The 14,537-nt window shown below is 45.5% G+C and overlaps 2 protein-coding genes across 2 annotated transcripts; one reads left to right on the top strand and one right to left on the bottom strand.

Annotated features, from left to right (window-relative positions):
* Nucleotides 1-679: 679 nt before the first annotated feature.
* nmi (N-myc (and STAT) interactor) lies at nucleotides 680-5,554 on the top strand. Its single transcript, XM_030112807.1, has 10 exons — nucleotides 680-804; nucleotides 882-920; nucleotides 1,013-1,078; nucleotides 2,138-2,296; nucleotides 2,361-2,477; nucleotides 3,245-3,407; nucleotides 4,091-4,197; nucleotides 4,288-4,474; nucleotides 4,568-4,674; nucleotides 4,795-5,554. Exons 2-10 carry the CDS (start codon nucleotides 885-887, stop codon nucleotides 5,011-5,013), a joined length of 1,161 nt encoding a protein of 386 aa, XP_029968667.1. The 5' UTR covers nucleotides 680-804; nucleotides 882-884; the 3' UTR covers nucleotides 5,014-5,554.
* Nucleotides 5,555-5,714: 160 nt separating this feature from the next.
* LOC115403009 (rho-related GTP-binding protein RhoE-like) lies at nucleotides 5,715-14,308 on the bottom strand. Its single transcript, XM_030111751.1, has 5 exons — nucleotides 14,093-14,308; nucleotides 13,418-13,505; nucleotides 8,696-8,805; nucleotides 8,449-8,574; nucleotides 5,715-6,961 (listed from the first exon to the last, which is right to left on the bottom strand). The coding sequence occupies exons 1-5, from the start codon at nucleotides 14,189-14,191 to the stop codon at nucleotides 6,719-6,721; spliced, it is 666 nt and encodes a 221-aa protein (XP_029967611.1). The 5' UTR covers nucleotides 14,192-14,308; the 3' UTR covers nucleotides 5,715-6,718.
* Nucleotides 14,309-14,537: the final 229 nt, after the last annotated feature.

Below are 14,537 nucleotides of genomic sequence, written 5' to 3'. Positions count from 1 at the left end.
TAAATAAAGACTGATTTGTGAAAAAAATAGCAAAAGGGTTAAACAAAAAAAAAACGTTTGTTCCTATGTTCGGACTCGGAGGTTGGGATTTACACTAAAAAATATTCAGTAAAGGGCAGATTTCTACTGTTTTAATGTGTTTTGTGCTTAATTGAGAAAATATGTTTGCGCTTGCAATGAAAATGATAAAAAAGTTATTTTTTTAACTCTGACGTCATGAACAACGCATTTATCCCAGTGGATTCAAATAGATTGAACAACTTCCCCTTCGAAAATACATTTAAAATGAATTTAAATATTAATCCGAATGAAATCAAAAGTTTTTTTTTAATTCGGTCAAAAAAAAAAACAAAAAAAAAAACAAATGAAAGATTGTTTCGGGATGTTTATTACAAAATAATCAAAATCTGTATTAATTTTCAGCAAGATATGCTGAAAATTATGTTTCCTCAACTTTACTCATAACCAAATACCATTTAATAACTTTTTTCATGGTTTGTCATCCACTAATCTACAGTATTTCGATATGAAACAGGGTCAAGTTAGAACCTCTTTCTGTAGATCTGTTTCTGGAGTTGAGATATCTCCCGGAGATCTTTTCGGTGACCCGAGCAGAAGAGACTCGGCTCTTTTCGCTGAAGCGAGCCGACGGACTCGGCTCTTTCCGGACTCCTCGGGAGTGACAGCGCTCTCTGTAACTTTCACTTTTGATTCTGAGTTTGTTCCGTGCGCTCAGGAAAAAGAAAAAAAGGACAGCATTCACCGAGCCTCTTTTAATCCTCGCATCGAATTTACAACAAACTGGTGAGAAACCACTATTTAAAACAATGACACTTATTCTCTTTTCCATGTTTTTAACTGAGTTTTGTTTTGTGCGTCAGGTTATGTCTGATCTTAACATGGACCAGCTTTCTGCCGAGGTGCGGCCTTTATTGATCACAGTCCTTATTAGTTTCTATTGTGGGACGGATTGTGTTCGAATGATGGATAAATATTTATCTTTTCGTGTCAGGTGGGAGAACTCCGGGACACAAACAATCAGCTCAGACTGGCAAAGGCAGAGCTGGAGTCTTGGAAGGTAGGAGTTGAAGTCCAGGTTCAGGGCCTGTCTGCAGGTCCACGGCTGCATGAACAGAGTATACAAACAAAACCAGGTCACATATTCAATCAACAGATCACAAGTTACAATTAACACTGTCTGTGGATAGTGTCAAACACTCGCATATTTTCAAATATTTCACCTGGACCAGAATATATGAACCTGATCTGCCTTGACAAATCCACATTCTCTCCAGCAGAGGGTTTGAATAGCTGGTATCTGTGATTTACATACATGTGTATTGTTACATAATAACAAACAAACATGCAGGCTGTGTCAACAGAAACTGGTCCAGGTGAGTGAATCAGCTGGGCCGTTTTGGGATTTATATCCCTCCAACCAGATCTAGTCTGGTATTTGTTGTCCCAAATCTTTATTCTATTGATATTTCTCATTGCCCGTTGAGTAAACGTGACGTTTTCCAAGTCCAAATACAGGTGAGAGATTCTGAAAACTATCAATCTACGTCGTAGGTATAATACGACTGAACGTTGCAAACACTGTTTGAATATAATGTCATTTGCTGCTGGTAGGAAATGTTTCGTTTCGTTTCATTTATTTTGTTCTTATTTTTCATGGTAGCATTAAGAGTAAATACATTTATCTTATACAAATTATGAAAGAAAAAAAAAAAAGAAAAAACAAGTACATACCATGAAGTAAAGAACAGGAGTAGGTTGAAGAACAATATCTTATTTAACCCCTACCCCATTCTCATAACATAAATACAATATTGTAAAACAATATCATATCATAGATGACCTTATGTGACTTAAATCATACACTGTGGATCAGATACAGGTCAACCAGTAACAACCTTGATATTATCCATGATTTGTATAATTTCCACACTAACCTAGACTTACTTTTATCTCTGAATTGTGTCAGTGAACTCTCCATTGGCAGTGCATTGATTATAGATACTATAGTTTGAGTGAAATCGATGTTGAATAAGCTGAAATCAGTGCTATGCGTTAAGTTTCGATCACTCAGTCCGAGCCACTGGAAGCTCCGCAGCTCATTCTCTTTGTCCTCCAGAGGAAGGTGGAGAAGGCTGACGACGTGAAGGCCATGCTCGTACTGGAGAAACTGGAAGAAGATGACAAGAAGAAGAACATACAGCAGGAGATGATGGCCTGTAGTCAACGGCGGGAGGAGCGTCAGAAGGATCTAACTGACAAGATGAATAAAGTGAAGGTACTGTCACCTTGACCTCCGGTGCTTTGACCTCTGGTGGTCTGACCTCTGCTGCTCCTCACAGGGTGACGTCCAGCAGCAGGATGAGCGCAAACAGAAGCTGCTGGCTCAGCTGAAGAAGCTGCAGGACGAGCTGCAGGCCCGGAAAGTTCAGTCCAGCAAACTGAAGCAGAAGTTCAAGGTCAGCATGAAAAAAAAACGATCCTTTCAGTCGTCCCAGGTGTTCCCCATCGATGTCCCAATGACAGTAAAATCACTTTTCTCTCCTATTTCTTTTCTTTGAGCCAATTTTTAACCCTAAATCTAATTCTGCGATTAATCACAATTTTAAAAAATTAATCATTGACAACCCTCCATTACTTAATCACGATTAGTGCGATTAGAACTGACAACACTATTGAATTCAGTCAGAGTATTTCACTTGTGAATTCATATTTTAATCTCTTTATGAGCAGAATCCACTGAGCACAAGTGATAAAAACAGAAATTTTAAAGCTTTAAAATAAACTCAATACAACCAAAGATCAGCTGAGAAAACAAGACATTAAAACTCTGGAATAACGTGGATCAATATTCAGTTTTGGACAACCTTTACTGAAAGTGTCTCTGACAATAAAAACTACATAAACATCTGAACTTCACTTGATGAATGACAGTTTCAGGTTTTTGTAGTGGAGGATTACAGATAATCCTGGTTCTCTATAAACTATATATATTGTAAAAGAGAAGTTTTTCCTAAATTCAACAAGAAGTTTTTCTTAAATTCAACATAATTCACAGGAAAATAGGTTTCTCACTACTGGAGTACATTTTAATATTATTTACTATGATTATTATCATATTATTTGGTACTGTTTCCTCTCATTGGAGTCAGTGGAGGGTTTTATTCCCCAGACCGCTGAGCTTTAACACGCTGTGCCCCCCCCCCCCCCCCCCCCCCCCGTGCAGATCTGCACCCAGATCCCAGACACGGAGGTGAACTTCCAGAAGCAGCACAGAGAGGAGTCGGAGGTCTACGATGACGTCGCGGCGGGAGTTTTCACCATCATCAAGAGAGTGGACGTGCCTCTAAAGGGGGGGCAGGCGCTTATTACCTTCGAGGAGGAGAAAGGTGAGGCGGCTGGAGCGCTTTAAAAACAACCACAGCCGAACCGAAGTGCTGTTGACAGACATAAAGATCTAAAAACACGAGGTCAGTTAAAACTCTGTTGTACATCTCTCTGAGATCAGCCTTGTTTTGTGAAGAAGAAACCATTAAAATTACAATGAATCATGTGAAAATGTGTCAAAATCCAAATTAAATCAAGTGCATATTGAACTTTTTAACCTTCAAATGTTATTTTATATCCTTCAGGAATTTAATGCCAAGAAGAACACAAAAAAAAACAGCATGATATGACAGTTATACAATCATATCTATGGAAAAATGGCAGGAAACTGACCAGAATGGCAGATATTTCACTCTTTCACACTCTTTAACATTCATTCTCCTGCAATGCAGTGTGTTAGAAGAAATGCTTGAAATTAACATCTGATCTGTTCCCATATTTTCTATTCCCTTCAGGTTAGCTGCTGTTTGTTCATAAGAAAACATAAAGAGATGCATCACGTGAATTCTAAATGAACTGATGAACTTCATGATGTAAACACAAAAAGAATCTCGAAACGTACAGGATTAAACTGAAGCGTGGGCCTGTTGAAGCAGCCTATAGTTGTGCTGTCCCGCCAGCAGAGGGCGCTCCTGCTCCTGCTGCCGGCCTCTAACCAGCCCTTCCCTCCTGCCCTCTCCTCCAGTGGCCTCTCAGGTGCTGAAGCTCAACAAGTGCTCCATGTCCTACGAGAACAGCACCGTGGAAGTGACTCCTGTGAAAGTCATCATGGACCCTTCGGTCAAGTTCGAGGTGGGTTTTTCGCTCCCCAGCACCATCCAGGCGAGCCTGAAGGCCGGGAACACGCAGCGCTGGATAACGGGCAGTCCTCCGTCGCTGCAGGTTCACCTCGACGTGTCCAGAAGAGCGGTGAAGGTCTCCAACGTGCCTCCGTCCATGGCCGAGGAGCGAGTGAGGGACCGTCTGCACATCAGCTTCTCCAAGCCCAGCCGGGGAGGAGCCGAGGTGGAGACCGTGGAGTACGACATGAACACCGGGACCGGACGCATCGCCTTCCTCCAGCCAGGAGGTACGCAGGCAGCAGCTTCACACTCACACACACACACGCTCGTTCAGCAGCAGAGTGGTCTACATCTGTGTGTTTGTGTGTGTGTGTGTGTAGCTGCCGAGCGCCTGGCCCTGAAAGGGAAGCACCAGGTGGATCTGGATCCTGACGAAGTCAGCGTGCAGGTCGGACCCGAGTTCAGCTACAAGCTTCGCAGATTTCAGGTGAAGATTTGTTGAAAATGTTGAAGCACTTCGACCGATCCCGCGTTAGCTCGGAGGTGAGCGAGTTACCAGTTTCTGCTTCTAAATCAGTGGACTTGGCGTCTTTTCCTGTCACGGCAGACCTTCTGCGGCACGGCCAAGAGAACCGTCCTCCTGGATAACATCCAGGTGGCCCAGAACGTCGAGGACGAGGAGGACGTGCAGGACCACCTGGAGATCTACTTCCAGAAGCCCAGCAACCGAGGCGGCGAGATCGAGAGCATCAAGTACCTCTCCAAGGGGAAAGCTCTGCGGGCTTTCTTCTGTGAGGACTCCGTCCAGACCGACGCCGCGCTGTAAAACCTCAAACATCATCGTTTATTTACCTCCTTATAGGATCTGCCATCACTAACTCTTTATCTGAATTTGTCACGTGGTAATCTCTCTGGGAAACTGTGGGATGGGTGTGTGAAGCTCTCACTGATACATGTATAAAAAGTCTTCTTTTAGTTTAAAAAAGGCTTCCGGCGATGTGGTTGAACTGTATATCAGATCTGTGATTATTATACTTCTGAAGTTCAGTGAAAAACATCTTACTGTGTTTGTATCCTGCAGACGTGGCTCAGAGTGTTTTAGAAACACATGTGCGTGTTGAAAATCAGCCATGTTTCTGCGGCTGCTGATGGGGAATGAAGTGTTCTGGATTGTGAGGAATAAACCAGGCGGTGACATGAAGAGTCTTCTCCTTTTGTGTGATTTACGACCTCTGCCGATCAGCTCTGACGTCCCAACTGTGCTGGACTTCAAGCTTGAACAGAGAATCTATAATCAGGTCAAATTCAGAGGGTGTGTGTTCTACCTCACTTTATCGTTGGCTTCAATAAAAGACCTGGATCAAGCAGCGTTGCGTTTTCCTTCAATCAGTCACTTTATCGAGTTTGAAAAGTCAGTGAAACTAAAGTGAACTGGATCACTGAAGTCTCAGCATGTTTTCATGGGGATTAAAAATATAAAAGAAGTACACAAAAAGATTTCAATCTGCTCGTTTAATATTCCCCTTTAATCCACTGTTTAAAAATCATAGATCCTCTGGCTCTATGGAGGCATGAGCAATCAAAAGCAGAAAAAAAAATTTCAAGTAAAATCCGTCTATTTATTGTGTAACTTGTAAAACCTTCATTATAAGGATTTCCATCAACACGTGTTCAACCAGTCCTTCTGTATAACTTATTAATGTTAGTCACCAAACAAACACTGACTGGATAAGAGGTTAAAAATCCCACTCCGCCCGACTCTCACGCCGTTTCACATGTTCACATCCAAAACGGCTCGGCACACGTTGAAAATAAATTCATTCAGGGAGGGAAAAGCCACTTTGAAAAGATTTGATTACCATGTCGAGAAAAACAAACACGTCCTAAAGACTTGAAAACAAGCAAGAAAACCAGAATACCAAAGCATTGTGGGAATTGAATAAAATGTATTAAGTCTAAAGAGAGCAAATCAGGGAGGAGGAGACGTGTCCAAATGTCTCCGTCTCATTAAGAGACGATTCAGAGACGGCAGGAAGCGCCGCTCCTGCTCGCTGACTGGATGAAGGGAGCCGGGAAGAACCGACGGAACGAACCGGTCTGACGTAAACAACACAAAACAGTTTGTATGAAGAGGGAACATTATTCAACAAGAAAATACAGAATTAAGGACGAGAAAATACAGAGCAAATCAAGCACATGATGCTGAGGATCCATACCTTTCTTTTTTTTTTTTTTTTTTTACAAACTTTGTTGAAACTAAATCCAGAATTATAAAATATATAGAATTTATGTTTCAAATCAAAGATAAGTTTGCACATCATGCCATGTTTAAGGATCAGTCTGGGAAAAGTTTGTGTAGGAAACCAGTCTGTGTGTCCACCTCTGAGCAGTCTGTGGTGGACAGAAGACGTCCTGCTCTTTGTCCATGTGGGACGTCCACATCCTCCAGAAAGTTCCAGAGCATTTTTTCAGTCTACTGTCTGCATGAAGTCCGCTGCGCTTCACTTCCAGCAGCTCCATTTCCCAGCAGTCTACATGATCGCACAGCTCTTGGTCTTGGTCTGCTGGTAGCCCGCCATGGACACGGCGGACACGTCCCCCCCGCTGTGAGACATCCTCTTGTTGGCCCGGGACTTCCTCCTCTTGGAGTTTTTGCTGTTCTTGCTCACGCAGGCCAGCGTGGCCATGTGGAAGATGTCTCTGATGCTGTTCTCAGACTGCAGGGACGAGCACTCCAGGTAGGGGGCGCACAGCTGCCGGGCTGTGTTGAAGCCCTGGGAGGACAGAAGGAAAAAAAAATATTATATATTTAAATATATCAGCATTAGCAGCAGGCCACACTGATCCGGTTAACGCAGAACACTCAGCAGGGAAGGTCGAAGTCCTTAAAAATCTCATAAAAAGTGTTCCGATCTGTATTCATGTCACAAATGCAACACTCCCAGGTTATCGCCACATTCTTTGTCGTCTAGAACCTGAACCACGTTGCTCCAGCAGCTGCAGATCGTCCTTGAAGAACTTTCCACTGTTCTTCTCAGGGCACATTTCTCACATTCCTCTGTGGCTTCATGTCTCCTGCATTCTTAGAGGCAAACGGCATCCTGCCTTCTGACTGCACCTTATTTACTGGGTTTAACGTAATCCCGCCACAATTTCAGTGGTATACATGATCCCGCGGCTTGTTTATGCTCTCAGGGGGGAAGAAATCCCCCTCCTCACACACCGTGGCACCCCGCTGTGAGCAGACCAAAGATCAAACTCCCAAGAGAAAATGAAAACCAGTCAAGATCCTGAACCATCTGTCCGAAAAGTTTGTTCTCAACAAGTTTCTGAAGTTTAATGGAAGTGAACCAAGAACACACTCAGTGAGAGAAGTGTGTCAACGATGAAAGCAGCCCACTCACAAATCCAATCCAAACTACAGAAAACCAGTTTAAACATTCAAAACCTCCAGAAAACTAGTCTACACTTAAAAATAAAAAAACAGTCTAAATATTCAAAGCCTCAAGAAAAACAGTCTCAACTTCAAAAAACTAATCAAAAAGACAGTCTAACCTTAAAGAAACCAGTCTAAAGCCAGTTTAAGCATAAAAATACAACAATCTGAAGGCAGTCTAAACAGTTAATGCCTAAAGAAAACCAGTCTACACTTCAAGAAATAGGTCCAAAACAGTCAGAGTCTCAACAAACTAGTCTGAAATTTAAAAACATTAAAATAAAAATCAGTCTAAGTACAATCCAAACCTGAAAACTGAAATCCAGAAACCAGTGTACACTTCCAAAAAATAAACTTAATCAGTCTTCACTGGTTATCTACAGGCCAGGTTAAGTCTGGTTTTCTGTAGTTTCTACCATGATAAGGACAGTTTTTCTCTAGTTTAGACCAAGTTTAGTCTAGTTTTCAGTAGTTTCAACCAGGCCAAGCCTGGATTAGAATGGGTTGCTTTCTTAGAGACAAAAACTAAAATATAACTCTTCAGAATGCCGCACATCAGCTGGCTCCTCTAGCAACAGGAACTACATTCTTGAGAAAAATATTAAAATCAACTGAATTCTAAAGGTGGGAACAAGTCAAATTCAAAGAAGCTTAAAGCAAAAGACAGTGGTGATTCTGACCAAAATCCCACTGAAAACATTTGGAGAGGGCTGAAACTCAATAAGACCGTAATGCATCACAGTAGAGTGGTTTCAGAAACCAGCAGCGTTCAGGTTTTTACACGGAGGCTGAAGCAGTTTGTTCCGGTACGACTCCAACGCCTACCTGGTCATATGACACTGGCGTCTGTCGGGTGTGAGACCTGGTGAAGAGGTCTGTTCGGAGGTCCAGTTTACATCCAACCAGCAGCATCTTGGTGTTGGGACAGAACTCCTCCACCTCATATCTCCACTGCGCAGAAGGAGCAAGCACAGGGAAGGTATAGGACTCATAAAATCATCAAGATCAGCTTTATTGAAATGGATTAACTGACAATGAAGTAAGTTTAGTAAAGAGCTTCTGTCACTCTCACCTTCTTTAGGACGCTGTCTAATGTCTCTGGTCTGCTGATGTCGAAGCAAATGAGGACAGCATCTGCATCCGGGTACGACAGAGGCCGCACATTGTCGTAGTATGGAGACCCTTTAAAGGAAAGTGTTGAAAATGGTGAGTTTTCTCGACGGTGCATTACTGACTTGTAACAGCCACAAACCTGGGATTGTTCCACGAGTCAGAACAGGAGGACTTCTCAGGTCTAAAGCGGCATCAGACACAGTCTTCCTGAGCTGAGTTACATAATACCACACGTTTGGTATCAGTCTGCGGTGAAACAATCCGAGAACATGTGACAGAGAGCAGCGTCCTGCTGGAACGATCATTCAAACGCAGCGGAGGCAGCTGGGAGGCTTTCAGCCGCCGGACCGTCATGTGTGTAGGTGAACGTGATTCACAACGTGTTAAGTACTCTGGGGGCGGTAGGAGCAGTGGAAACGCTTATTTGCGATATAAGTAAAACCCATTTACTGTTTATCCTGCTGTGGAATATCTCCTCCTGGCTGTGAGACGTGGATTTCACATGACAACAAAGAGGCATTTATTGTGAAGAAAGGAGCCAGACATCAAACGAGAGTCAGAAGGTTTCATTACAGTGTTGCACTGAGCAACTGATGGTGAGAAACCTGGACTAGCGGCATCTCGTAAAGGAAACACTGTTATATTTAGGATATCAGAAAGCACCTGGGAAAAACAGGAAAGCAGACAGCACAGTGACCCAATGGAAGAAGAACTGTGTAATTCAAATTTTGAGGCTTATTTAAATGGTCGAAAAAGTTCATCCACAGCCACAAGTCACTTCTGGTGTGGTTTGACTTGAAGAAAAAAGCAGAATCTGCCTTCCAAACTGAAAGGTTGAAGGACTCCTGAGCGCATCTCTCTGCTATTGATAATCAGTGAGAGATATTAGTCCTATAACCTTCATTTCGGTACATGAATACCGTCACTGACACCATCCTCCACTGGAACATTCACATAACTCTGAACAGGCATGCTGTTCATGACGGGACAAAGAACAGCAAAGCACGGCTTTTCAAAGAAACATCACTGGAAGCCTGGAGTTCACCGATAAACACCCCACATCGCCGACACTGATAAAAAAATTAAAAAAATCCGGATGCAGTTTTAAAACAGGCACCGGAGACGTCACAATGTTGAAGCACGGTGGAGGAAGCATCATGGTTTGAGGCTGCATCACTGCCTCAGAGATAGCATCCAGCAGGGTGTGTGAGTTCAGGTGGAGCAGCAGAACAACACTACACACACCGAACCAAACAAATCCGCCACAGACTGGCGTTTCCGAGCGGCCCTGTCAGAGCTCCACGCTGACGTCTTTACAGCCAGCGAGCCACGGGGCTGCAATGCCAAAATACGTTCCGTGCACATGCTGCTGGCTGATTTCAAAGACTTCTGCTTTGCCCACTGCTTAAACAAGGACACATAAATAATATTTGCTTATACGAATCCGTCAGCAGCTCCAATGAAATGTACTCTGAGCATTCTTCAAATATACAAACCTTCACAAATCACAGCCCTGTTCCGAGACTCCCTCCAGTCAGTCTTTACTGTGAACTTTTCATTAAACACAGAGAGAAAGCACTGAGTCAAAGTTTACTTTTTCGTAACTTTCTCTGTAAACCTGATCCGTCGCCTCTCCGAGCGACTTTACAGCCTCTTCAAGCCAAGATGTTTGGAGCACTGATGGGATCCAGATGGTCCACAGAGGACCAGCCTGGAGACGTCAACGCAAACCAGCTCCAGGTCTCTTTATACTCAATCTCACTCACCTAAACACAAGTTAAGGAGAGTCAGAGTCAGACAGGAACCCCCCCCCCCCCCGACGGCCCCCTGAGCCCCCCCCCCACCCCTCCAGGTTCCTCTACATCGTTCCACCAACAGATCCACTTGGGCACCGTGTAAACCCTGATGAAATCTTTTCACATCTGGCTCATTTCTCCAGTCAAACAGAGCAGCAGCTCTTGTTTTCACAGGCGGGGTCTTCTCGAGGAGCTGTGGGATGAAGGGTTTTTCCACAAGAATGCTTGAGGGAGAAAAACGAGGAAAAAGTGCGAAAAAAAAGGAAAAAAGAAACGAAGAGAAAGGCATATTTTCTCCTTTTGTTCCTCGATATCTTTCTTTGTTACCATTGTTTTCTTTCAGGTCACAACAGCCCTGAAAGAAATGGAGATTCATCCCTCTGAATGCTCAATAATTATCGTCAATTAGTTCAGATTAATAATAATAATAATAAAAAATAAAAGTAGTCCGGTTTACAGATCACCAAGATACGCTATTAGAACGTCTAAAAGAAAATTTCAGAGGAGTCCAGCTACAGTTTGAAGGTCTCTGCCTGTCTCTCCCTGCTTCAGTACAAATCGATCTAATGACGACGTTTTCATCAAAAAACACGCAAGAACGAGCCGCTTCATACGAACAGCTGAAATATGCTCAAGCTTATGGGTCACAGAGCAAACACTTTTATGAAGTGGCACTACAAGATAATTACACAAAATTATACATACAAGCCGCCAGAATGAGAGAGCCTGTGAGCCTGGAGCCCTGAAGTTACAGTTACTAGTACAGTATGGCTCCATCTGATTGGTCAGACACGTTGACTTGCCGATCAGGAGCGCACACAGCGCATGCACACATCATTTATCACAGTTCAGCCAGTCTTTTGCAGGATGTGCGCCGTGCATTTTCAAAATATGCTGCAGCCCCAAAGAACTGCACGAGTATCCGAGCCTCTGTACTCAGAGTTCACCACACATTCACTCAAATCTGTTTTAATGGAAATGTGTGAAAAGACGTCCTGATCAGCACCACAGTAGTAGTTGTTTGTCGAACCCAAAGTTTATTGGATTCATGTCAAACCGTGTGGTTTCCTGCGAACTTGTTTGATTGTTTAAAATCTCAACAGCTTGCAGGCAGCGCAGGGCTGTAGAGCATGCTCTCCATCCCCGAGGGGCCGCAGACCGCCTCCTGCCTCCTCCCGAACCCCGCCGCAGCCTCTCTATCAGCGAGACCCGTCAGTCCGCGGGAGGCCGGGGCAATTCCCTGGAGGTGTCGCCCCGCCAAAGCTCTCCGTGCACATGATCTGCCCGAGAAGTCTACCACGTGACTCCAGAGCTATTCTTCATCCCGTGTGTGTGTGTGTGTGTGTGTGGAAGAATTTCATATGTTGGCTGCAGTGAAATCTGACTCTGGTTTCTCTCCAGCGCTCGGCCTGCATTCCAGATGGGCTGCGTCACAGACTTTGTGGGGAACTTGCTAGTATGGCAGGAATTACAGCTTACACCCTGTTTCACAACAGACAGCCCACCCACCCAACAACCCCGCCAGACCCCCCCCTCCCCCTTTTTTTTTGGGGGGGGGGAGACAACAAAAAAAAAGTCTTCTATGTCCTGCTGAGAGTCGCCCACGGTCCTCATGCCCTCGCCGCCAGCTTCAGGGGCAACTGGGGGACTATTTGCCCCGAGTCACATCTTTAAAAACAGAGGTGGATTTTGTTCTCAGTGGGGGGGGTCGGGGTGGGGGCGCTCTGGAGCCGGGGAGGGGGGCTCTGACCACATTGGCCTTCAGAAATGCAGGGTGGGGTGAGCACAGACCCTCCTGCAGTCTCAGCTTCGTCGGATTGTTCTTCAGGTTCAGCTGATGGAGCCGAGAGGAGCGCCGTTCATTTCTCCCCACGCTGCTGCACGCCATCTTTTTAAATTCGCCCGGCTCTGTTGTTTCGGACCGTCTCGTTTACACGAACATGTGAAGAAAGTGATCAGATTGAAGCAGCTGATGCAAACGTCAACACCGCAACTTCATCTGTCCTCGCCATCACTTCCATTTTCTAATAAAGCAGAACAACTGCAAAACTCGGCTCCATTTACACACTGAAATCAATACACAGCGGTCAGTTTTTCCCACTCTTTCTGTTGTTTTTATGGGATTACAAGAGCTTTGAAAGTAAATCCTGGAAGATGTGATTTGTGTATGAACGTTAACTGTGGGGCTCACGTGTTGTCATAATATATTTAAATCTCAGCGGAGAGTCTGGCTCTAACGCCACCATCAGCTTGACTCATGAGTGGGAAAGTCCCACTAGAAAGTGGGGAAGCACACCTGAAAACAGTGCAAGTGGGAACTTCTTCCATGAAAACAGACGACGCCTCTGCTTGACTAACATAAAAATCAGAGCTGGACTCCGCTGCACGCATCAAACCGAAGCCCAAAGCTTTCTGAACTCATATTCACTCCCACTCGCTATGAGCGGTCAGCTCTTACCGACTGTAAATGTCACTTTTATGTGTTTTTTTTTTTTTTTTTTCCCTGACTTTCAAAGAATTCACTAAAAAAGATCTGAACCAGAAGGAACTCATGATCTCTGATATGGTCCAGATTTAGCAGGAAATTAAATCCCTTCCTCTGCCTCATGCCTTTTTTGAATAAAAATCCTCGCACATGTTCCGGAGTTATCCTGGTAACCAACCAGCGGCAATGGAAACATTAAATAATCCCAGAAACCTTCTGAACTGTTGCTTTAGGATTTCGGCGCCATATAAAGAGAGAATTCTGACGCTTTCCTCTCAGTTCTGAGACTAAAGTGGACACTCCGATGTGAGGATGTGAGGATTCTGTCATGCGATCAGTAGATTGAGACTGATGGGGATGGACAGGTCTATTTCAGGTGTGTCCAGGTGTCTGTCCTCACCTGAGGTGTCCCACAGCCGGAGCTCCACCCGCTGGATGTCCAGGTCGAAGCTGGCCGTGTAGTTCTCAAACACGGTGGGCGCGTAGCACTGCGGAGGACAGGAGGGGACAGGTCAGGACGGGACGGGGCAGGATGGGACACACAGGGACATGACAGGACAAGACAAAAGGATGGGACGGGACAGGTCAGGACAGGATGGCACAGGACAGGTCAGGACGGGACAGGATGGGACAAATCGGAACAGGACGGGACAGGATTGGACGGGTTGGGACAGAATAAGACATGAAAGAACAGGACAGGATGAGACAGGTCAAGATGACGGGATGGGAAAAGACGGGACGGGACAGGACGGGTCAGGACAGGACAGATCAGAACAGGACGGGACTGGACGGCACAGGACAGGACGGCAGAGGACAGGATGGGGACAGAACAACAAAGGACAGGACATCATGGGACTGGATGGCACAGGACAGGACAGGACAGGACAGGACAGGACAGGACAGGACGGGTCACAACAGGACGGGACATCATGTCACAAGACGGCACAGGACAGGACAGGACAGAGCGGCAGAGGACAGGACGGGACGGGACATTACAGGACGGCTCAGGACGGGACAGGTGAGGCTGTGGACCGGCGGCGCTCCGCGCTCCCTCCCCCGGCCGGAGGCGCCTTACCTCGGGGAAGCAGTCCTTGGCGAAGACGCTGAGCAGCGCGGTCTTCCCGCACTGGCTGTCCCCCACCACCACGATCTTACACTTCACGTCGGAATCCATGGAGGAGCGGCCGGGGGGGTCTGCAGGAGGACGGGGGGAGAAGCTCCGGGCTCTTCCCGGTTCTTCCAGGCTGTTCCAGGCGGCGCTGCCGGTCTCGTGCCCCGCTGTGGAGGACTGTCCTCCGGCTTCTCTCAGACTGGCTCCGCTCGGCTCAGACTCCGGAGGAGGAGGAGGAGGAGGAGGAGGAGGAGGAAGACGAGGGCGGTGCTGCTGGAAAATCCTGGAATTCCTGCCTGACGTCGACTCCAGAGAATCCAAACCCCAAAGTCCGGGAATCAGAGCACGGGAGGGTTTTCCAGCTAAAAGCCTCCATCCTGAGGAGAGAGCGCTGAGAGAGGAAAAACAA

This window comes from Salarias fasciatus, chromosome 16, assembly GCF_902148845.1.
Source record: "Salarias fasciatus chromosome 16, fSalaFa1.1, whole genome shotgun sequence".
Taxonomy (NCBI): domain Eukaryota; kingdom Metazoa; phylum Chordata; class Actinopteri; order Blenniiformes; family Blenniidae; genus Salarias; species Salarias fasciatus.
Note: the sequence above shows the minus strand (reverse complement) of the source record. Positions and strands in the feature narration are given on the sequence as shown.